At 44.4% G+C, this 25,757-nt stretch overlaps 1 protein-coding gene across 1 annotated transcript in view; it reads left to right on the top strand.

Moving 5' to 3' along the window:
- The first annotated feature begins 19,335 nt into the window (after positions 1 to 19,335).
- DNAH5 (dynein axonemal heavy chain 5) overlaps positions 19,336 to 25,757 on the top strand; it is a 289,955-nt gene continuing 283,533 nt past the window's right edge. Inside the window, exon 1 of the mRNA XM_058715840.1 lies at positions 19,336 to 19,499. Coding sequence (XP_058571823.1) covers positions 19,488 to 19,499 — 12 coding nt within the window. The 5' untranslated portion in view covers positions 19,336 to 19,487. The remainder of the gene's footprint in view (positions 19,500 to 25,757) is intronic.

The following is a 25,757-nucleotide window of genomic DNA, read 5'->3' as shown; positions in this document are numbered from 1 at the left end:
AGAGAGGCATGGAAAGGAAATCATGTCGTGATTAGGAAAATGATTGTCAAGAAGCATTCAGAACCCAGCTGTGATATGGAAATCATAAATGGGTGGTGGAACCACTCAGCTCAGTTGGAATTTTTGGCCATCAGCATTGAGACAGTCACAAAGCAGAATGTGTTGTCTTGACCTCTTCTCTCTGCTTGTGTCCTGGGCGGTGTCCTCTGACTCTACTCTCCTTCCACTTCCTTTTGATTAATAAGATTGGGTCCAGGGCAATGTTCCTGTCCCAAAGACTTGTGGCAAAATTCAGGATGTGAATTCCCTACCTACGACTTCAACACTTGGGGAGCCTGGGGCCATGATGACTCTGGAGAAACAAGAGTCCAGGAAGAATGTCAGAAGGGAGAAACAGAGGTTTCTGCAAATAACAGAGGCTCCACAACAAGAAAGTGACATCTGAGGACCAACCAGACTGAGACCGGAGTGTTATGGGATGCACAGAAACACCCACTAGAGCCAGCACGAGTAGGGATGATGAAAAATTTGGGTGGACCAACACAGAAACCATTTTCTTAGCCTCGCATAGTTCCTTGTGGGGAAGTCAGAAATTACTAGCTCTGAGGTGATTTCCTCCTACTCTGTATCATTATTGTTTGTGGTATATAATTATGCTTAACTCAACTATATTGTAAACTACATTTAGTTTTCATTCCATGGTGTGAGTTTAGTCATCTCACCAAAATCGTAAGTATTGTTATGGATAATTTTCTGAACCGGGTGGCTCCGTCCTATCTACCAAATTCAGAATTCTAATTCCCAGAATGGACTAAACCAGGAAATCTGTTGACCTTAGGAAATGTTGCTCTCATGAGGCTTATTTCTACTGGGGGCGTTAGTCTTTATGTTAGTACTTACCTTCAAAACCTGTCTAACTTGACCTTAAAGCACATGAAACATTTTCTTCTTTCTTTTTTAAAGCTTTATTGATATTTATATTTCACATACCATGAAATCCACCCATTTAAAGTATACAGTTCAGTGATTTTTAGTATATACACAATGCTGTGCAGGCATCATAATAATCTAACTTTAGAATATTTTCAACGCTCCAAAAAGAATCCTTTTCCCATTAGGAGTTATTTCCATTCTTCTTCCCCCCGCCCCTCCCCAGCCCGAGTTAACCACTAATCTACTTTCTGTCTCTCTGGATTTGCCTATTCTGGACATTTCATATAAATGGAATTATACAAAATGCGGTCTTCTGTAACCGGCTTCTTGCACTCAGCATTATATTCACAGGATACATCCAGGTTCTAGTGTGAGTGCTTCATTCCTTTTTACTGCTAAATATTCCATTCTATGAACCTACCACATTTTGTTTATTCACTAATCAGTTGGATGGATAATGTAGTGTTTCCATACAACGAAATATTATTCAGCAATATATGTCATTTCCACATTTGGCTACTATGAACATTTTTGTCCAGGGTTTTGTTTGAACATATTTTTCATTCTTTTGGGCCTATACTTAAGAGTAGAAGAGCTGGGTTGTATGATAAGTGTGGCAATTTGGGGAACCATCAGCCCGTCTATCAAAGTGGTTGTATCAGGTGACATTCCCACCAGCAATGAATGCGGATTCCAATTCCTCCATATCCCTACCAACACTTATTATTGTCTATCTTTTTTATTTTAGCCATCCTAGTGTGAAGTGCTATCTCACTGTGGTTTTGATGTGCATTTCACTGATAATGAATGATGTTGAGCATCTTTTCACATGTTTCCTCTGTCTCTTTATCTTCCCCCTCCTACCCATGTTTCTGAAGAGACTTCAATGCACAAAGCCTGGGTGACAAAATATCATGTTCTCCGTGATTTTGCAGTCTTGTCCAGGATACAAGAAAGTGGCCAAATGTGAGTCCCAAGCAGGAAGGGGGTTAGAAGTTCAGAAATCGTGGTGGTACGTAGGAATCCAAAGGCTAAAAAAAGATGATGGGTATGTGAGTCCAGAGGCCAGGGACAGTCTGGATAGGCAGAGAATAAAATGATTCCCCTTATTTGGCTTCAAGTGAAATAGTTTATGTTTATCTTTAGATGCCACTGGGAATCAAAATCTCCATGCCTGGATCATCAAAGATTAACTTTTTAATTTATGTGTTTATTTATGTATTCCATTGTTACTTAATGCCATGTAATTTCAGGTCATTTTAGGAAGAAACTGAGTTAGAGCAAATCAGACCCACAGATTTAATAATAGACCCTGTGTACTGCTCACCGACCTACACTAATTTACAACCCCCCACCCAACAGATACATATGTTCAAGCGGCTTCACCTACAGTTACATTGACGATGTGTTCAGAACTAACTTACTATTTGCAAACGTTATTACTTTTCTTGGTCCTGATACCTTGAACATATGTACTCTTATTATTTAAGAGTTTCACTATTTTATATTTATTGGTTGACTGTGGATTTTGAGTCTGTTTCATCTACGTCAAAAAAATGCTTAACTATAGCAAAGAGGAGCCAGAAACCCACCGACATTATTCTGCTCAGAGGTTAAGCTAGAATTAATATTCTCTTTGGAAAGGCATCTCCTAGGAACTGGGGAACAAGGAAGAATTTTGATGGTAAAGTCTTTTACTTATATTCATAGGCTAACAACCATACACACAAGCTAGTGTGAAGTTCCGAGGTTCTCCTTTGTAGACATATAAGGCCCAGGTCCTGAAGTGCCCGAAAAAGCAAGGGAGGATCCTGGTCTTATTGGGGACAGAGCTTGTACCAAACAAGATAAGGCCAGGGACACCAGGCTGGCTCAGTCAGTACAGCACTCCACTCTTGATCTCATGGTCATGAGTTCACACCCTGGGTTGGGAGTAGAGCTTACTTAAAAAAAAATTATTTTTAAAAATAAAAATAAAGGGGCGCCTGGGTGGCGCAGTCGGTTAAGCGTCCGACTTCAGCCAGGTCACGATCTCGCGGTCCGTGAGTTCGAGCCCCGCGTCAGGCTCTGGGCTGATGGCTCGGAGCCTGGAGCCTGTTTCCGATTCTGTGTCTCCCTCTCTCTGCCCCTCCCCCATTCATGCTCTGTCTCTCTCTGTCCCAAAAATAAAATAAAAAATGTTGAAAAAAAATTAAAAAAAAATAAAAATAAAAATAAAAATAAAAATAAATAATAATTATTATTATTAAAACACACACACACACACACACACACACACACACACGATAAGGCCCTCAATAGAGCAGAGGAAAAAGCTCAGTGCCTAGAACAAGAGTCAAGGCTGAGCAGGGCCCAGACTAAGTTCTGGTCTGGGATTCCTTGTGATTCTCCTTCCAGTGATTTCAAGGTTCGAAAAGGGCTGAACCTACAGGTGGGGTGTATCCAGAGGCAGGAAGTGCAATAGGCAAGACACCGAAAAGAGGTGGAATATATAGAAAGGAGAGGTGGTTCCAGGCAACCCAACTGCAAAGGGCTGGCTATGGCTTTAATAGCTGGTTAACTACCATATTGTCAGACCTGAAATGTGGAAGGGACTGTTGATTCGGATTTTAATTGCAATGTGTGGGTTTCTTCCCAAACACCAAGCTATTTTCTGACATCAGCTGGGTGTCTTGCAATTCAGCTCAATTCTGACTCTCTCCCTGGAGATGGCATGAGGTCCCACAGGTTAAGGGCTCAGTCCCACAAGATTTGCCTCCTCTGTGCGCCTTCTGATGCCAATCACAAGAGCAGGTTGCTACCTGTGATTCTGACCAACTGGCTGTAGTTCAGAGGTTCCAATGACCCCCCGCCCCCCCCACCCCAATTCCTTGGATTCAATTAATTTGCTAGAATGGCTCACAGAACTCAGAGAAACATTTGACTTATTAGATCACCAGTTTATTACAAAAGGATCACTCAGGAGCAACCAGATGGGAGAGATGCATAGGATTATTTGCCACACTTTCTGCATCTCTAGGTGCTTACCGAACTGGAAGCTCTCCAAATCTGTCCTTCTGGGTTTCTATGGAGGCTTCATTGCACGGGTGTGAGTGATTAAATCATTGGCCATTGGTGATAGGACTCCATTTCCAGACCCTCTCCCCTCCCTGGAGGCCAGGGGGGTGGGATGGAAAGGGATGGAAAATTCCACACCCCTCTAATCACAGTGGTTGTTCTCCTGGTCACCAGCACCCATCCTTAGGTGTTTTCTGAAAGTCGTCACGTTAACATAATAAAAGACCCCTTTCTACTTCTCATCACAGGAAATTCCAAGAGTTTTAGGAAATAAGACCAAATACGTATTTCCTGCTAGCAACCACAGTATCACAAAGGGTCCTGGCAAGATCCTCTTGAACATCTCTCCCACTATATACTATTGAATTCTGCCCAAAGAAGCAAAGAAAGTGGAAAGGATGAGTCTTTCACAAAATAGATTGATGTACTGTTGAACCGTAATGTCATCAGCCATTAACTTCGTGTTGCAAGAAAGCACAAAACAGCAATATAGTGAATGCTAATCCAAATAGTATTTGATGTTTGTAATTGGGCTGAGCACTCATATGTGATCTTTCATCCATCACAATTCTTGCACGTGATCAACCATCTGTGCTTCTCAGAATCTTAAATTGCATCTTGTTAAAATATGCACAAAGTAGCTTGAACATTAACCCTCTTCTTCACGTCCCTTATTGTGCTGCAGCCTTTTAAGCCAACTGAAATAATGCTATAGTGAACGAAGAACCCAGGATACACATTCTAGTACCTTGAGCCTATGGAATTTGGGAAATAGGTCTTGCTAAATTTTAAGGGACATGTGCCATTTGGTATTAATGAAATTGTTATTGGTGGATACATGTTTCTTAGAACAAAAAATTATTTAAAAACCCATTTGTTGAAAGCTAATTTTGAAAACAGTGATATAATCACTGCATTTCTGTGATGAATCTAAGAATGGAGGATCCTTGGGGCACCTGGCTGGCTTAATTGGGAGAGCATGCAGCTCTAGATCTCGGGGTCATGAGTTCGAGCCCTGGGACCTGTCAGTGAGGGAGTGAGTGAGCCCTGTAAGCAAGTAAGTGAGATGACTCATTTTCAGAAATGCCAAGTAAAAGCAGTGCTGTCCAGTTTACAATAGGTTTACAACCTATTGGAAATATGTAGGAATTTCCGCACCCCCCAGTGGAGTTCCAAACCCTTAGACACCTCACTTCCTGGTTCTTCTTCCCTTCTCCATTTCTCAGGCTCATTTTTCATGGGCTTTGCAATGAGCATGCGCCAAAGAACTGACGTCTCTGCAATGCCTCAGGGAATGTTCCTTTTGGCCTTCCATGGGCCCAAGCGACTTCCAGGTAAGGTTGTAACCTCTGTAGCGCTCAGCCAATGAGGAACCAGGGGAGGCACTTCACTCTAGGAGATAAATTGCTGTAAGCGCCCAAGTGTGCCTGTCCATCAGACACCTGCTCTTGCAAGAATGTTGATTCAAGCTTCGTTTCACTGTGCTGTGTCTCTGGGTCCCTCCTCTGATTGGGTCAGTGGGCTTAGCTCTTATAAGCCCCACATTGGGCTTAGAGCCTACTTAAAAAAAAAAAAAAATTAGAATGGAGGGTCCTTTATTTAACTTGACCCAGGTCTACAACTTCCCCAGAATTGTGACCCTCACTATTTATTATATTGTAAATATATTAAGTATAATTATAAATATTATATCGTAAAATACACACAACCACCTCTGTAATGATTTAGAGGAAAAGAAATGAACACTTTGGAAGAATGAAGGCTAGAAAGGGCATTGTATACTCACTCTCTGGCAGTGAATTTTCCCAAATATTGGCTTCATTCAATAAATGATGTTTTGAGACATTTTTCAAAAAGGGAACTACATTAATTGATGACACCAAGTAATAAAAAACACAGTAAATAAGAATAACATTTTTTGAAACAGGAAAAAAAATTAACTGCCCTTCTTCAAACACTACGAAGATGTGGTTAGGGTTAAACTGGAATGGAGTTGAGTAGATTGCTTAGTGTTTATCTGACCTGCTTGTCTTCAGCTGCCTAAACCGAATGTCATCTGCGTCATTAAGCCTCCTAGAAGTGCAAATGAGGTCTTGGTTGCTTGAATTTAACCTTCTCAAACCTGCGCTAGAGGTAAGGTGGGGGTTAATCAGAGGGAAGAATTTCATTCCTTTTATTTTTATTTTTTTGGTGATTCTGGCACTAAAACAAATTTCTATTAGAACATTCGTTCATTTAGATTGCTTTTGAGAGATCTTTTTAAGAAGTGACCCAGGGATCTCTGAGTGCTCACGAAAACAAGCTGTGATAGTCTTGGGTATTCCAGGTCCGTTTCTTCCAGAGTTTCCTGAAACTCCCTAGGCACCCTTCCCAGCTATACTACAGGGGCCCTTGCCTTTCTGGAAAAATTCTCAGTCTGTATAGAGAATTCCTTAGGACTGACTGACTCTAACTTTCCCTCTGTGGCTTTTTTTCTAAGTTTATTTATTTATTTTGAGAGAGAGAGCATGAGAGAGAGAATCCCAAGCATGTTCTGTGCAGAGTCCGATGCAGGGCTCCAACTCGCAAACTGTGAAATCATGACCTGAGCCAAAACCAAGAGTCTTGGATGCTTAACCAACTGAGCCACCCAAGCTGCCACGGGACCGCTGCGGCTTTTTGGATGTCAGCTTTTCTGCACTTTTGTGTTCTGCCTCTCCCTTGATTTGGGTGTTCCTGGGCACCCTAAGCCTAGAGCACCTCACTCTAGCTCCTGCCCTGTCCTATCCTGGTCAGCTGGGAACCCCATCCTCACTCTTGCCAAATTACTGTGGAGAGAGAAGGGCAATTTTAATAAGGAAAATTGAGAAGCATTTCTAAATATTTCAAACACACACACACACACACACACACACACACACACACACACCTGTATTTCTCACTAACTCAGACCAATCGATGAACTTCAGCATGTTAAAAAAGAAACAAAGGGGCGCCTGGGTGGCTCAGTCGGTTGAGCGTCCGACTTCAGCTCAGGTCACGATCTCGCGATCTCTTGCTCTATGAGTTCGAGCCCCTCGTCGGGCTCTGGGCTGATGGCCCAGAGCCTGGAGCCTGCTTCCGATTCTGTGTCTCCCTCTCTCTCTGCTCCTCCCCCGTTCATGCTCTGTCTCTCTATCTCAAAAATAAATAAACGTTAAAAAAAAATTAAAAAAATAAAAAGAAACAAAAAATGAGGTACACACTTTTAAATTAGGCCTAGGATAGCAAAGCATTGACTAGCAGGAGTCCTGAGGGAGTCAGATTTGATGAATACATAAGAATGCTTTGACACACTGGCTTTGTTTACATTATCCCAACTGTCCAGTTGGTGGAATCTGAATCATGAGACTTTGTATGTCTACAGTGTTTTGTTTTTTTGTTTTTTAAATGTTTACTTATTCGTGAGAGAAAGAGCACGTGTGCACGTGCATGTGGGAGGAGCAGAGAGAGAGGAGGAGAGAGAATACCAAGCAGGTTCCACGCTGTCAGTGCAGCTCCTGACTCGGGGCTCGATCTTACAAACTATGAGATCGTGACCTGAGCCCAAATCAAGAGTTGGATGCTTAACCCAGGTGCCCCATGTCTATAGTCTTGAGGTTGGGGGGTCTATCCCCAAGTTTACCTAAACACATTGGAAACCAAGAGGAAACAGGGTTTCCCCAAGATCTCATCACACATTCTTGCCCCAGTGAGCAAAACCCAAGAGAATGAATGGTGGTTGTTTCAACAGTACTAATGATGAGTGGCCTAAGATGAAATTCGTTTATGTTTTTAAATTACATTAAAGTAAATTTTTAATTTTATTTAAGTCTTCATTTACCTGCTTAAGTCTCTTGAAGTCCAACTTTATAATTATACTACTTAAAAAAATTTTTTTTCTGTCTAAATTGACCTCGATTATCTTTTTTTAAAAAAATTTTTTTTAACGTTTATTTATTTTTGAGATAGAGAGAGAGACAGAGCATGAACGGGGGAGAGTCAGGGAGAGGGAGACACAGAATTTGAAACAGGCTCCAGGCTCTGAGCTGTCAGCACAGAGCCCGACGCGGGGCTCGAACTCACGGACCGTGAGATCATGACCTGAGCCGAAGTCGGCCGCTTAACCGACTGAGCCACCCAGGTGCCCCTGACCTTGATTATCTTAATGTAAGAGCATTGGGATACAGAAGATCCTGGTGACTCCATTGTTCATCGTCTGCAAGGGCCACATACAGGCTCGATGGGTCAAATAAAAACCTAGCTTGAGAGAAATCTGAAGTTTTAGTATGTTTAGCCATTAGGAGATCAGACTTATTCCTTGAATTAAAAAAGGTCTTTATATGTGCAAGGAATTCAGCAGATTTTATGAATGGTCCCTCGCTGACAGTTAGAAAAGGGCAGGAATTCTTTCTTTCTTTTTTTTTTTTCAATATATGAGATTTATTGTCAAATTGGTTTCCATACAACACCCAGTGCTCATCCCAAAAGGTGCCCTCCTCAATACCCATCACCCACCCTCAGGAATTCTTTCTTTCTTATTCATCTTCTTTCCCCCAGTACAGCCCTTGGCATATGGCCAGTGCTTGCAACATGTTTGATGAATAAATGAATGAATGGATGAAGAAAGAAAGGGAATGTTTTGGCATAAGATGGAGTTTCAAAGAGCGAGAAGGAAGTTTTCGCATCCTTGAAGTGGTCCCTGTTGGACTATAGCAGACACCTACTGGGTGTCTGCTGTTCCATGCACATCCTCACTCCAGAGGGATGGGTCCCTAGGTCTTGTCGGATCCACTGTCCAGAGCTGATTGGATCATGGTGAATATGGTGAATACTGGATCTAAGATTTTCTCCAGAGATTGGGGTTAAGACAAGCTTGTCAGTCTGCTGAGTGCTTGAACTGAGGACCTGTGAACTGGTGCCTCATGAGGCAGCAACCTGCTGTGTGCATGGAGAGGCAAAGCCCTGAAGGGAGAGCCATTTAGAGAGAGGTAGAAGCTAGGGAGCGAGCAGGTTGCATTGTAGAGACAGGAGTTCGCTGCTTCTTTCAACCTGCCTCCAGGCTACACGTCCTGCCCTGGGCTCCTGACAGACTCCTGTAGCCTCCCTGAGCCTCATCCTTGATTAAGCCCTTCGGGGTGGGTTTTTGTTACTCTTCATCCAACCAGCTTGACAAAGATGAGGCATTTTGAAGTTCATTTGACCTTTTTGGCTTGAGTTTTCAGAAAAGACAATAAAGACAATGAAGCATGTCAGAGGCATGTGACCAAGTCTCTTCTTGATTGGCAGGAGAAATTTTTAAGTGCCCAGTTCTAGGAATTCATTAGCATATCGTCTTCCTGATATTCCTCCCCCAGTATAATCCTGTGAGAGAATGTAATTCTCTGGTGGTTTCTGTCAATTGATGGTAGATGGTACACATACCATTTTCCAAATTCAAAATGGCAACTGAGAAAGACAACTGTCCCAAACAAGGTCTGGCACAGATATTTTTTTGCAGACATAATTTACGACTCCTTCTGGGAAATGATTAGCATTCTTGAGCAGTTTTCTGATGGACTTTAAGGAGCTTTAGAAATCCTCCTGAAATGTTATGTGCCTACCTACTCACTGTCTTGACCATCTGAATTTTGAGGAGTCTGATGTCATCAGGCATACTTGCATTGTATCTTATCAATGTATAATTAAAAAAAAATCTCAAAGTATGATTCTTCTATGAATGTAAGACATTCATATAAGGTTTATTTAGCTTATTGATGACAGATCCGGCTAGTTTAGAAGAGTATGAGAAATAGTGAATATCACCAGTGGAAGACTGCTGAATTAAGAATGCAGAGTTAGGGGCGCCTGGGTGGCTCAGTCGGTTAAGTGTCCAACTTCAGCTCAGGTCATGATCTTGTGGTCTGAGTTCAAGCCCGCCATCGGGCTCTGTGCTGACAGCTCTGAGCCTTCAGCCTGCTTCGGATTCTGTCTTCTTCTCTCTCTGCCCCTCCCATGCTCATGTTCTGTCCCTCTCTGTCTCTCAAAAATGAATAAATGTTAAAAAAAAAAAAGAATGCAGAATTAGATGCAAAATTGGTTACTGTCCTATGTGACAATAAAACGGCAGCTTTTTTCAACGTTTTTTTTATTTTTTTTTATTTTTGGGACAGAGAGAGACAGAGCATGAACGGGGGAGGGGCAGAGAGAGAGGGAGACACAGAATCGGAAACAGGCTCCAGGCTCCGAGCCATCAGCCCAGAGCCTGACGCGGGGCTCGAACTCACGGACCGCGAGATCGTGACCTGGCTGAAGTCGGACGCTTAACCGACTGCGCCACCCAGGCGCCCCGTAAAACGGCAGCTTTTGTGATGATCTTTTCTCCTAGACACAAGTCATTTTCATTTTTAATGGACAGAAACCTACAAGTTATCCTGTACCGTCAGAGTCTACCATAATCAATGGTTATAATAATTCAAGCAAAGGTGCATTCCCCTGAAAATGAAATAATCCTTGAGTGGAGTTATTAAACGATGCTCCGTTATAGGACTGAAAAGTTATGCAAGCTTTTTTCTTTCTTATTTCCAAATTTTGGAAAATTTTTCTTAACCGCCATTTCTGTTTTCCATAAACATCTCTAACATTCTCTTGTGGAAAGTTTGAAATAAACCTTTGATACATGCTCTTTTCAGTTTGGCTAAGAAATTGCTTTAATACTTAAATATTAAAAATTATTAGTGGGACGCCTGGCTGGTTCAGTCGGGGAGCACGTAACTCTTTATCTCGGGGTTGTGAGTTTGGGCCCCATGTTGGATGTAGAACTTAACTTAAAAAAACTATTAGTAAGATCATCCAAATGCCAGAAGCAGCTGCTTCTTTGATACATGATTTCATTTTTTTTTCATGTTTATTTATTTTTGAGAGTGACAGAGCATGAACGGGGGAGGTTCAGAGAGAGAGGGAGACACAGAATCCGAAGCAGGCTCCAGGCTCTGAGCCGTCAGCACAGAGCCCGACGCGGGGCTCGAACTCACGGACCACGAGATCGTGACCTGAGCCAAAGTCGGACGCTCAACCGACTGAGCCACCCAGGCACCCCGATTTCATTTGTTTTTGATGATCTGAAGCCATTACCTAAAGGCCCAGACTAAAATATACAATATAAAGGCAATTTATTTTTTTTAATTTATTTTTTTTTAACGTTTATTGATTTTTGAGACAGGGAGAGACAGAGCATGAACGGGGGAGGGTCAGAGAGAGAGGGAGACACAGAATCTGAAACAGGGTCCAGGCTCTGAGCGGTCAGCACAGAGCCTGACACGGGGCTCCAACTCACGGACGGAGAGATGATGACCTGAGCCGAAGTCGGACGCTCAACCGACTGAGCCACCCAGGCGCCCCAAGGCAATTTAAATGAACAAGGAACTCTTCATGAATTTATACCATTTTTACTTTCCATCATTAGTTTTTTCAGACATTTAAGGGATCAATCAGCTATATTGAGATATGGGTGGAAAATCTTGTTTTGATAAAAACGTATAACCTTTTTATAAAGGATAAAAATCCTTTTCATAGAGGATTTTTTTGCACCTTGGCAAAAAAAAAAATCAATGTAATTTTATTATATATGTTTCATGCTAGCATTTAACACTTATCATAATTGCACACCCCAAGTTACGTGTTATATTTTACTATTAGATATTGAGGTCTGTACACTGTGTGAGTAATACTTTCTCCACTTCTGGACAGAAATATTTTGGCAAACCACAATGCTACAAATATTAAATACAATGGAAAAATCCGATCTGTTTCTTTTTTAATGGGTGCCTTTTTAGTTCAGTCCTTCTGTGGAAATTTTATATTTTCTTCGATGGATAAAAAAGCATTCATCCTGTGTGCTTAGCTTTTTTTATTTTATCAGATTTTATTTTTGGTGGAAATCTGAGTTTTAATTATGGAAGTATTTGTAGCACTAAAACTGTGCAAATAAAGCCACTTCAAAATAGATCTTTCGTGTTTGTTTTAGACGAGATTGCTGTTGTGCAACTGATAATTGTTAAAAGGCCTTGAGAGTAGAGCTGAGGTTTCCCTGGGATGGAAGAAATTCTGGCTGGAAGCTGCATTTTCAGTCCTACACTGGTGTTTCTAGCCTCACCTTCCTGACGGCCTGTCCTATGGGTTTCTGGAAGCCAAGTCCTTGATACAGATCTCTTTATATATATAATATATATACAGTTTGCATACATATGTGTGTGCATGTGCATGGCTGTGCATATGGATATGTATGTTATATATTCTACTGGTTCCATTTCTCTGGTAAACTCCGATCGGTAAATCTTTTTTTAGTTAAAAAAATTTTTTTTTGCTATACCTTTAAAATTGGTAAGCAAGTTTAGGAACTAGCAAACTGTTCCTCTTTTCCCTCCAAGGAAACTTCCTTTGAAGAGCTTAATTTTTGAAAATTTGTCCCCCAGACCCGAGAAGGTTGTATTTACTAAGCTACTTTTGTTATCTATCTATCTATCTATCTATCTATCTATCTATCATCTATCTATCGATTTTATTTTTTTTTTTAAATTTTTTTCAACGTTTTTTATTTATTTTTGGACAGAGAGAGACAGAGCATGAACGGGGGAGGGGCAGAGAGAGAGGGAGACACAGAATCGGAAACAGGCTCCAGGCTCCGAGCCATCAGCCCAGAGCCTGACGCGGGGCTCGAACTCACGGACCGCGAGATCGTGACCTGGCTGAAGTCGGACGCTTAACCGACTGCGCCACCCAGGCGCCCCTCTATCATCTATCTATCTATCTATCTATGTATCTAAAGTTTATTTATTTAAAGTTCATATTTGTTTATTTTGAGAGAGAGAACAAGCACGAGTGTGGGAGAGGCAGAGAGAGAAGCCAAAGCAATTTCCACGCTGTCAGTGCAGAGCCCAAGATGAGGCTTGAACTCAAGAACTGTGAGATCATGACCTGGGCCAAAGTTTGCCGCTCAACCTACTGAGCCACCCAGGCGCCCCTCTGAGCTATTTTAAATTTCTCCTTTCTTACATCTGTAATTCCTCTGTTCACTAGTATTTGCAAACTTTAGTAAAATACACCACACACACAACAGCCCCATGTTAATGTTGTTACGGGGACTTACAGGATGGGCAGTACCGAATGTGTGTCTGTCCAAACTGGGGTTCTTAATCTCAGGCAACACAACTTACCTACGAACGTTTGTTGAAGCAGAAATAAAGAAGAGGCATTGAGTGATATTGGACAGCTGAGAATACCTGAGAAGTGTGGACACTGAGGGCTGGACCGATCTCAGGAGGATCTGTCAGAAGAAGCCAGGAACGAGTCAGACATGTTGCCTCAAAAACAGCCAGTTGAGGATACGTATGGTGACCTCCCCAACTGACTGCTGGGCGCACGGTGTCAAAAGGCCACCCGCCACCACTGCTTCAGAAAGTCAATGCAGTGTTGCTGCTGCTGCCCTCTGCCAGAATGTATTCCCTACTGTCCTGTGTTTTTGGGTCACCAGCTCCTGGGTCAAGTCCAAGTTTGGTGCAATTGATTGGTCATGCTTTGGTGAGCTCTTGATGCCCGGACAGTGAGGGGATCTGAAAGAGCATTTTGACGCTTTGGGGGAAGAAGGGCTCTGCTTCATGGGAAATTCTCCAAGTGTAGGAGAGGAGTCAAAGAGGACAGATGTCCACCACGGTGCCTTCTGGTACCACTTCTCTGTGGAAGCCAGCATGACTGCGGCCGCCTAGACTCCACGGGCCAGTCATGCTGGAGCACCTGGCTGTTACCAGCGGGGAAGCAGCACTGAGCAATGCAGAGGAGCAGACGGAGCATCCGAGTGGCTGGAGGGCACCTGCGGACAGTGCCTTTGGGCCTCGTGGACTATGGCTGACTGGAGGGAAGATGGGCATCTGCAGAGTATCTTGGCCGACACTCAGATCCTTAAAGGAGCATCTCTGAAAGATGCCTGTGGAGAGGAGCCACGCCTGCAGTCCTTCTCAGTACCATCAGACAAAAGCGTCCCAAGGATGTCCGGCTGCCAGGCGTCTTCTCATCTTTCAGCAGGACTCCTACCCACTTGAGTCAGGAGGCTTTGCTCAGCTCATCTTACCTACATGGGGTATAGATATCCCTATGTTAGCTTCCAAGCTCTCTTGTAAGCCTTTTCATCCTTTACCTTCCAAATCGGGAGTGGGATTCTGGCCACTGGGAAGATGTTGGAGGTCATGGAGTGGACACGATGCCACCCACCCAGCAGCTGTACATGGGTGGATCTGAATAAAACCAAGTGGAGATTTTATTCACAGACTTTTCGACCCCTGCCACTTCCCCTCAGGTTGGGACAGTGGTGCAAGTTACCTCTAGTTTGTGACGGTCCAATTTATAACTCTTAAATTAAAAATTTTTTTTAACGTTTATTCATTTTTGAGAGACAGAGAGAGACAGAGTATGAGTGGGGAAGGGGCAGAGAGAGAGGGAGACACAGAATCTGAAGCACGCTCCAGGCTCTGAGCTGTCAGCACAGAGCCCGACGCGGGGCTCGAACTCAAGAACCGCGAGATCGTGACCTGAGCCGAAGTCGGACGCTCAATCGACCGAGCCACCCAGGCGCCCCTATAACTCTTAAATTTATAAAATAAAATCAACCCCACACAAACAAATCTAATGGTTGGCAGTTGCCATATCACGTAAGAATGTTTTCAGTTGTGTGGAACAGAAAACACAATCTACAAAGCTTGATTGAAATGTGGGTAGGTTAGTCAACCAACAGTGACTTCTCCCACTGCCAAGTTTCGTAATTTGCATTCGTATTGATTTGTGAAGTACTAATTTCTTCACTGCCTATTGATGCTTGGTAGCCCACAATTTAGGACAGGCAACAAAAGCTTCCCTCCAAATTAGGAAAGTAAAATAGTTAGTAAATAAATTCTATCCAGTCATCTGCTTTTTAAAAATAAAATTAGAGGTGGGGCGCCTGGGTGGCTCAGTCGGTTGAGCGTCCGACTTCGGCTCAGGTCACGATCTCGCGGTCCGTGAGTTCGAGCCCCGCGTCAGGCTCTGGGCTGATGGCTCAGAGCCTGGAGCCTGCTTCCGATTCTGTGTCTCCTTCTCTCTCTGCCCCTCCCCCGTTCATGCTCTGTCTCTCTCTGTCTCAAAAATAAATAAATGTTAAAAAAAAAAAATTAAAAAAAAAATAAAATTAGAGGAGGGGCGCCTGTGTGGCTCAGTGGTTAAGCATCTGAGTTCAGCTCAGATCATGATTTCACGGTTCGTGAGTTCAAGCCCCACATCAGGCTGTCTGCTGTCAGCACAGAGCCTGCCTCGGATCCTGTCTCCCTCTCTCTCTGCCCCTCCCTCTCTCTCTCTCTCAAAAAAAAATATTAAAAAAAAGTTAAAAAAATAAAATTAGAGGGACAGCTGGCTGGCTCAGTTGGAAGAGTGTGCAGCTCTTGATCTTGGGGGTCATGAGTTCAAGCCCCACATTGGAGGTAGAGATTACTAAAAATCAAAACAAAACAAAACTTAAAAATATAAATAAAATTAGAATAAGCTATTATTATATGACTTCAGTGGCAGACAAAATCAATTTCACAGAATGCTACATTGCTGACAGGGCACTGTAAAGCACTGTGATTTTGAACATCAGACCTTGAGAAGGAAATGTATGATTTTTCAGTCTTTAAATGTATTACAGAACACAGTGCATCAAAGGATACTTGGTTGCCAGTCCTGCCTCAGTCAATAAATAGCTTTGTGGCCTCTGGCAAATTGGTCTTTGTTTTCTTTTCCATAAAATGATAACCCTTTTTTTTTTAAATTTTTTTTTTTAACGTTTATTTATTTTTGAGACAGAGAGAGACAGAGCATGAACGGGGGAGGGTCACAGAGAGAGGGAGACACAGAATCTGAAACAGGCTCCAGGCTCTGAGCTGTCAGCACAGAGCCCGACGTGGGGCTCAAACTCACGGACCGTGAGATCATGACCTGAGCCGAAGTCGGATGCTTAACCGACCGAGCCACCCAGGCGCCCCAACGCTTTTTTAAATTAATGAAATAATAATTGACACTGGTTATTGTCAGATTCGAAATTTTACAGTCCTGTGTCATTAGTCCTGATGTCTTTGATTCTATATGGCTGGACAATAAATAAATCACCACGTGTTCATTCATTTGGTCTTAAATTCAAGAGCTACTTTTTGAGTGCCTACCGTGTCCTAGGCATCAGAGGCTCCAAGGATGAACCTCCTGTTAAAAGACTAATTTAAGTGAGAGTTTTAGTCTGAGATTTACTTTGGGGCACCTGGATGGCTCAGCCAGTTGAGCGTCTGACTCTTGATTTCTGCTCCGGTCATGATCCCAGGGTCGTGGGACTGAGCCTCATGTTGGGCTCTGTGCTGAGTGTGGAGCCTGCTTGGGATTCTCTCTCTCTCCCTCTGCCCCTCTTCTCTCTCTAAAACTTGCACTTTCTCTCTCTAAAATAAAAAACTAAAATCAAATAGAACATTAAAATGTTTCAGGGAAAGAAAAACAGTCAATTTTTGAATTGAATCTGCTTTAGCGGGTTAGCCAACTCCCTTGCGTGGTGGGATCATTTCCAGCCATGGTCAGAACAGGCAGGATCTAAGGAAACTACAGTCTCCCCCAGCTCAAGCATCTTTCCATCTACTCTGTCATCTCACTCATGACTGCCATCACTGAGCCGACTCCATTTCCGGAAGGCCAAGTTTGAGTACAACTGTGGGTGGGGGTAGGAGAGCTGGCTGAGACAGCTAGCTGCCGGACAACTACTAACTGCTGGAATTAATCGGGAATATTACTTAGAAGGGGGTCATCAGAGGGTGGGGCCAAGGGCAAGAAGTCATGGGCCAGAATGACTGGGAAAGGTCTAGGATCCAGGCCAGATCCAAGGAAGTCTGCTCTAGTGTAAGGATCCTGAACAACATATAGCCCTCTGGGAGTAAAGAAGAATTTTTAGCAGAAAGAGAAGACCAAAGACAAATTTTGCCTGAGACACCATGGACCAAGGAACTCTAGGACTGTAGTGGGCATATTAGCCCTGGCTTTCTTTCTGAAACCAGCCAGACCCGTGCTGGGGTGCCGCTACCTTAGAAGTGTCCTTCTTCCTCCCACCTCCTCACCTTCCTTACCTTCTGTCATCTCATTATAGCCTAGGGGTAGGCACCAGGTTGAGGCAAGTTGCCAGAGCTCACAAAATCATTCTACTCTCCTGGTAATGTGGCCCTGGGCAAGCCACTTTGTTTCTTTCTGTGTCTCCTCTGGGATATGGGAACGAGTCATAATGGCCAAATTTAGAAGGTTTTTTTTTTTTTTTTTTTTTAAGTTTATTTATTTATTTGAGACAGAGAGAGAGAGAGCGCGCGTGCAGGGGATGGGCAGAAGAGGGAAAAGAAAATCCCAAGCGGAATCCATGCTGTCAGAGCAGCAGGGCCCAATGTGGGGCTCCATCTCATGAACTGCAAGATCGTGACGTGAGCCAGAAGCAACAGTTGGACACTTAACCGACTGAGCCACCTGGTACACACCCAGAAGGTGTTTTAAGATAAAATGAGTTAATGCAATAATAACCACCTAGCAAAGTGTGAGCTGTCGTTTCCTCTTCTCAAATCTACCCAATACAGATACCCTTTTTCCCTGGGGCTGTCTTCCCTGGCCAAGGCGACTTCTCACCGCTATTAAAAGAACAACCCCCTTTTTTGAGGGCTTAGTCCTCAACTCTTCTAAGTGATCAATAGAGTGCACAATTAACTCTGACATACGCTGATGAGAGAGGATGAAGACACTGTGTAGTCCCTGAGAGCGGGGTAGATGGAACCCAGCTACATGAAGCTCCCCAGGGGGTCAGCATTCTCTTGAGGCATCACGTGCCCTTTGTAGGCAAAGTCACTCAGCCTGCCTATAAGGTCAGACAGTTAAAATGCCATTTCTTTCTGGTAAGAATTTGACCATTTGTTCAAGAGTTCATCTGGTATTTAGTAGCGCTTATGAACCGATGTGATCCTTTCTTCCCCAAGGAGATTTGGGGCTGGTCTTCCTAGAATGTATCGTCCAGTTGACCTGTAGTGTTCAATGCAGTAGTCACCAGAGACACTGGCTATTGATCATTTGAAATGTGGCTAGTCCCAACTGAAATGTTTGGTAGCGCGAAATATACATAAGGTTTCTAGCACTAAGTACGATTTTTGAATGAAAAATATCTCACGAATAACATATATAAATGCATATTATACACAAATATAAACTATACATATATATACACACACTATATATATATACAAATATAAACTATATTTGGGATATATTGGGTTAAAGCAACATACATTTAAAATTAATTTCATCAGTTTCTACTTTTTAAAAACGTGGCTGCTAGAAAATACAGATTTACACAGGTGGCACACAGCGTACTTCTTAACTGACTGAGCCACTCAGGTGCCCCTAACAGTGTCTTTCTTTCTTTCTTTTTTTTTAAATTTTTTTTTTTTTAACGTTTATTTATTTTTGAGACAGAGAGAGACAGAGCATGAACAGGGGAGGGGCAGAGAGAGAGGGAGACACAGAATCCAAAACAGGCTCCAGGCTCTGAGCGGTCAGCACAGAGCCCGAGGCAGGGCTTGACCTCACAGACCTTGAGATCATGACCTGAGCCGAAGTCGGACGCTTAACCGACCGAGCCACCCAGGCGCCCCTAACACAGTGTCTTTCTAATGGCCAGTGCTAGTCCCCACGGCAGAGGAGAGTTCCCTGATATGAAATCTTTATTTTCTCCTTTGTAAAGTCCTTTAGGGAAAGTTCCTGGGGACGTCACACGTGCCAATGCAGGTCTTGTTCTGACAGGCAGATAATATTTAGGAAATTCTTTGTCACCTCCAGGTTAAAGCTCAAGGTTAAAACTAGCCTTGGCGTTCTAAGCTGTTGAATCAGCTGTGAAGGTACTTGACTAGGAAGCCATGAGAGAAAGCAAAGCACGACTCGTGACTCTGAGAAGATGTGCGAATTGAAGTTGAAACACTCTAAACTCCCGTTTTGATTTTTTTTCTCCTAAAGCTAGAAACACACAAAATAATTCGGCATTTAAACACGTTTCCAAATCGGTGGATATGGCTGATGCCAGAAGTAACACTCGGCCGAGCCCTAATGAGACGGCACACAGTCGCGACGCGACAGTCGGGGCTCGGTGGCCAGGAGCTCTGGGCCACCTCCGCTCTCCGGGCGCCGGCTCCCCGGGGGCTGCGCAGTCCGTGGGCCCCGAGGAGGCGCCCGAGCGCGGGGCGCGGGAGGAGGCTGCCGGTCCGGGCGGGGCAGCGCTCGTCGCCATGGCAACGGCGTGAGCCGCAAACAGCCGCGCCAGCCGGGCGACCCGCGGCCGGAGCGGACGCCGGGAAGCAACGCGGCCGGGGGGGAAGACGACGGCAGAACGGCGGAGCCCAGCGCCGGCCGGCCGGCCTCCACCAGCCGCTTGTCCCCGAGGAGCGCCGGAACGCAGCGCCATGGACAAACCGGTAGGCTGCGCGCTCGCCCTGCGCGGGTCCCGCGCGGCCCACTCCGCGCCCGCCCTCGCGGCGCATGCGCGGCGCCTCGCCGGCCGAGCCCGGCGCTCCCTCCGCGGGGTGCGCGCGCTGGCGGCGCCCGCGGGCTTCACCTCCGGGGCTGGGGCGTGAAGGCGCTTCCGGGAGTTTGTGGGGCTAGAGTTGCTGGGTTATGAGTTTGGCAGCTTTTCTCAGGGGTGGTGGTCAATCGTGCCCACCAGGGCATCCCTAGCATGCAAAAGCCATAGGCTCCTACCTCATTCCTGTATCTTCAACCCCTCCTCCCTCCCTCTTGCGGAAAGGCCACTTGGTGGTGGTCGGTGGCGCGGCCCCAAGCGACCCATTGTCCCATGGCGAGCATCAGGGATATCCAGGTGTGGCGGAGGCCGCTTCGGTGCCAAGTTTGCTGGCTGTTACTAGCTCTCATTGGCCCTGGGGTTTGGACGAGAGCGAATGTTTAGTTCCCTTGGAGAGAGCGGGCGGCCGAGGGAGAGGGATGGTGTGCGCACAGAGCCCCATTAGGTGGTTTCCTTACGTCTTTTGCAGTTATTTGCCTCGGTGCACAGCAGATGAGAAAGGGCTGGAGACCTACGTGCATTGAAATCAGCTTTCATTTCCAATGGCTTTGTGCTCTTTCTCTCTCTCAAATGAATATTGTGGGGTGAAAAAACCCCAGTACTTGCTTTTGCATTTATCTTCGAGGGAGATGGTACTTAACATGTATTTTTCGCTTACACTCTCTATAGTTCCACAACCAGAGGAATCTATTACGCGGATCATGAACTATGCACCCTAGTCAATAAAATCTGCATCATGATTTAATAAATGTAGATGTACACTTATTTAATTAAGAGCAGTGTATGTAGTTTATGTGAGTTCACTTCAACGTTTTCCTCCTCTCTGTAGATATTTACCTTACTCAAAATTAGCCGTTTTATTCTTGTGAGCATCTTTTATGGTATTCATATTAATGTTCTTATTTTCCTATGATAAATATGTTATAAATACTTGGAATTTCCAACATATATCTATTTTGTGTTTCATTAAGACAAATTCTCATTAGTTCTTTTTCATCTGTTTAGTGACTTCCCCCCATTTTCTGTCAGAGAAAATAGAGACCCTGAAATGACGGAGGGCATTGCTATGTGTAATACCAGTAAACCAATGACTTTTTTGCATCTTAATTAACAAAAATCCATATACTATATAATCTTACATACATTTTATCCTCTCAGGATATAAAACATGGCTATCAACCTTATACCATGTTCTTATGCTTTATTATACTTGCTTTAATATTGAAAAAATTAGGTCACTAAAGCAGTATTGTTCCAATTTCATAAAAATAAAAAAGGGTGGCTCAGTCGGTTGGGCGTCTGACTTCGGCTCAGGTCATGATCTCATGGTTTGTGGGTTCGAGCCCCGCATTGGGCTCTGTGCTGACAGCTCAGAGCCTGGAGACTGCTTCCGATTCTGTGTCTCCCTCTCCCTGCCCCCTCCCCTGTTCACGCTCTGCCTCTGTCTCAAAAATAAATATTAAAAAAATTTTTTTTAAATAAAAAAAATAAAAAAGGTTTGTAAATATGTATAGAAGACAGAATAAAAGGACATCCACCAAAATGTTGATATTGATTATCTCTGGCTGGTGGCATTAAAGAGGAATTTAATTTTCTTTAAACTTTTTCTATAATGAAGATACATATGATAAATATATATTTATACATTTTAATATAAGTTATGTATTTAAATATATAAAATCACATTTAAATAGAATATAGATATATGAGGTCAATTATAAATGATAAATATTTATATTTATAGGGATTTTGTAGTTAGAAAAATTATAGGGAAGAATGCCCCTTAAATGTTTACATGACTTTCTTCCTCTAGAGCAAACTTAGCATTCCTTTGTAAATATTTCTTTTTTTTTTTAAAGATTTTGTTAAATAATTTTTTTAATGTTTATTTATTTTTGAGAGAGAGAGAGAGATTGTGAGTGGGGATGGCCACAGAGAGAGGGAGACACAGAATCTGACGCAGGCTCCAGGCTCTGAGCTGTCGGCACTGAACCCGATGCGGGGCTTGAACTCACAAACAGTGAGATCAGACCTGAGCTGAAGTTGGATGCTTCACCGACTGAGCCACCCAAGCGCCCCAAGATTTTATTTTTAAGTAATCACTACACCCAATGTGAGGCTGGAACTCACAACCCTGAGGTGAAGAGTCACAGGCTCCACCCACGGAGCCCGCCAGGCGACCCCTCGTTTGATAAATGTTTCTGCTTTCTGTGCACACTGGTCACCCTGCAAACACTGTTTTGCAACTTGTGAGCTCTCCCTCAGCTAAGAGAGCAGCCTGGATTTTATGTAAATTGGAACTGGAAGGTGGTAAATGAGCATGCCCAGATCAACGTGAAGCGCAGCAAGAATGAGAGAAATGTGCAGCTCTGTTTCCTAAACACTTTTGGTGACCTCATCAAGGCAGGTGATTGCCCTAAGCCCAGGCTGATGTGGGAAGGGTTTTAGCAGCTATAAAAATTTATCACGGAAGCTGCAAATATGGTTTCTTTGGTTACATTATTTAGAAAATATGGAGAGAAATAGACACAGACACAAAGTTAAGGCATACACATGGTTACATCTGTGAAATGTGCCTGGAGAGAACCTTGGATTCCTGGGGGAAGCCAGGGGTCCCCCTGCTTTTCTCCCAGGTCCAGGAAAGAGCATGTCTGAGGCTGGTGCCAGCATTAGAAAAAGGCTGCTGGGAGTGTGGCTATTTCGAGGAATTGGTTCCCGCTGCATAAGGAATGCTAGGAGGAAGTTTACCTGTTACATTTTCTCCTTTAGTCATGCTAATCTCTTTCCTGGCACTGAGCTCCTGTGGCTGTTTATTTATATACCTCTGTGCTGTTTGCATTTGGCTTTACTTTTTGTAGCCTTACTTTTAACCCACAGACCAAAAAAAAAAAAAAAAAAAAAAGCTCCAACAACTGCTCACTCATTTCCTTATGAATAAACACCAGTAGCTTCAACTTAAGAGTGAATGGCCGACCTAGGATATGCTGCTTTCCCTGACTGTTGAGTTCTTCTCCTGCCAGGAGACTAGCGTTGCACATCGTGAGTGGAGTTTGTCCTCTCCCCCGAGGGACAGGCTCACCCCACTGCCGGCTCCCACGTGTGGCTTGGCGTCAGGGAATCTGCTGAATGAAAGCTCCCTTTTTAGCATTTACTCCTCCCTAGAAGAGATGTTTGAGTGAGGCTGGTTGTGAAGGTGGTGTCAGATGATGGAGCAGTTCAGTTCTACTCAACGAGCGCACCTGCTATGTTTCAAACAGTGTGGGAAGCGCACCAGGGACCGTGACTTTTGCTTTCTTCCTCCCCTCTCCCATGTTTCCGTCTCTTCCTTTCTTCCTTTATCTCTTTTTCCCGTATCTCCTTTCTTCCTTCCAGTCCTTCCTTCCCTCCCTCCCCACCTGTTCCTTCTTTTCTTCTACCATTTGTGTGGAGTGTTTTCTGGCAGGCCCTTTTCTCAAATTTTCCTTTGTGACTCTGAAGCTTCCCTAACACTCACTACACACGTAATGATATTTTCCCCCTTTTCTTGGGGGGACCAAATTTGTTCTTGGGGGGAACAAATTGTGACTGTCGCCTGCTGCTTTCGAGTAACTTCCAGTGAGCTCAGTGCATCTGTCTGGCAGGAGATGGATAAATGGATAATAACCTATTGAGAAGGGACAGAGGACATGTGATACTTGTCGGATTCCTATAAGGACTCTGTCCAAAGGCTATGCTATTTTAATAAGTCATTTAGAAGAAGCCTGCCCTTGTATCTACCCTGGATGGGGTAAAAGAATGATGATTGGATTCCCATGGGCCAACATTTGGGCCTCCGAGGAGGTCATGTGGAGAGTCAGAATGTCTTTCTTTTGGGAAGTAGCTTCCAGGTAGGGCTTGGCTGTGGGATGTGGGCAAAGCCGTCCATGTCACCCGCATGGAAATGGTTGCAGGCTTCCTTAGAATGCTTGGACATTGCGGAAAGCAAAAAATCTTACTCACGGAGGGCTGAATGCTGTGCGGGCAACTTCTGAACCTTGTGTAGCCAATTTGGCGTAAAGAATAGAAGTGTGCGATACCCTGGTGTCCTGAAATGTCCACGTTATTGTTCATTACAAAGAAACACAGGAAAGCCTAGCTCAGAGGAAGCAGTCATCACTAACTCTGGCAGTGTTCCCCCTAAGAGGGTTGACTGAGTGTCATGAACTGTGCTGGGGACTGGGGAGATGTTGGGGAAAAAATAGACCAGAGTCTTCATCTGTGTGTGAAGCTGACAGCCTGGTGGGGAAGACAGTGTGACAGGGCATAGAAGGGGGCCAGTGAGAGGTGGGAGAGGTCAGGAGGATAGAGCTCTCCAGCCAGAGCAAATGGCCCCCCGGGGGTGGGGTGGGGGACTAGATAGGGCCCTGATGATCATCACTGAGACAGAAGGAAAAAGAATACTCCCTTTTGTAAGTTCACGGTACTTACAGTTTAGTAAAAAGATACCAATATAACCACATGGTGGGTTTTGATAAGTATCACAGCAGATGTGCTTACCAAGGGTTGAACTGATTTGTCTTCTAGAATTCATATGTTAGGGTCCTAGCCCCCAGGACCCCTGAATGTGACTGTATTTGGAGATAGAGCTTTAAAAAAGGTAATTAAGGTCAAATGAGGACAAATAGGCCCTAATCTAGTAGGGTCGCTACCCTTAGAAGAAGAACGCATTAAGCGACAGACACAGAAAGACCTCAGGAGGCCATGGTGACGAGGTGGCCGTCTGCACGCTAAGGGGAGAAGCCTCAGAAGATACCCAGCCTGCTGACTCCTTGATCTTGGACTTTTAGACTCTGTAACTGTGAGAGAATCAATTTCTGCTAAGCCACCTAGTTGACGGTATTTTGTTACAGTAGCCTGAGCAAACATCCACCATGCCAAACAGTTGGCACGAATTATCTCAGTGAATCCCAGTTACAGCGTGGTGAGGTAGGTGCCGTCACGATCTTCATCTCCACAGCTGAGAAAATCAAGGCTACGAGATCACCATCCCAGCGGGAAGACAGGCACGCCACACAACCGCCGAAAATCCCCGACACGTCAAAATGCAAACCCACTCCGCACAGAACGTGTGTGATTGTCATGGCCGCACAGCACAGGGGCATCAGTGTGGGGCAAGACCTCAAACTGCCCTCCGTCAGCCGCTCGGAGTCCTGTCTAATGACCGTCTTTCGATGGGGAGCTTCTGGAACGTGGTCAGCCCACCTGCATCCATCCGGGTTCAGTGCCCCTTGTGTGATGGATGGATGCTGCTGAACATGGACCGTGGCCCACGCACCTGCACAGCTGTTCCAGGTGCGCTCGAGGAAGCAAACAGCTGGCCTCGCGGATAGAAGAGATGTTCCAGGCAATGTGGTGATGGCAGCAGACGGACAACTGAGGTGAGCAGCCGACTTGAAGCAAAGAGGCTGAGCCTGGTGAGGAGCTCTCAGATGGAGGTCGTTCTTCTCGAGCCGGATTCCTTTTCCATCCATGCTTGTAAGTGGAGAAGACGGTCAGCTCCGGGTGGCTCCTTTAGTAATAATGCCAAAGGGTAGGATAACCTTGTTTTCCGTGTCCGGTCAGGCTTTGATTGTAGGTAGTTGTTGTGTCTGGGGTTGGGTATCTTTTCGTATCTGCCAAGTAGCGGGAGTCATTTTACAGCAGGGTTCCCACTCTTTTGTCTTTGTTTTTCGTGGTGCGATGGACTGTTTTGCCGAAGTTTCTTGTAGTCATGATTTTAAAGGTCTGTGTTTCTTTAACGTATCAAACTTTCTCGGCTATTAGAGAATTGAGGATGGTGATTTTCCAGGAAGGTCAATATAAATAATTAATGATCTCAGTGGTAGAATTCCTTTTCAGGGAGGAAATTGTCTTTGTTTGGGAAAAACAAATGAATGCAGTTAAGTCACCAGAGAAAGGAAATGAGACCTGAGGGTAAAGCCAGGACAGCCCAGGAAAATGGCTTGTGGCAAGTTCATTGTCTGGCAATGGTGGGAGGTGGAGGTGGGTGGTGAGGGGTGGAGGAGGTATGAAGGCCCCGGAGGGAAGGCTGGGGTGCACATGGATGGAGGTTAGGTGCAATGGAAGTCATGGAAGGAACCCCCACGCCGGGCCAGGGAATGCTGGCTGTTCATTTGGAAATTGTCTTCCCAGTTCT

This window comes from Neofelis nebulosa, chromosome 1 (assembly GCF_028018385.1).
Source record: "Neofelis nebulosa isolate mNeoNeb1 chromosome 1, mNeoNeb1.pri, whole genome shotgun sequence".
NCBI lineage: Eukaryota > Metazoa > Chordata > Mammalia > Carnivora > Felidae > Neofelis > Neofelis nebulosa.
This window is presented reverse-complemented; position numbering and strand designations above follow the sequence as displayed.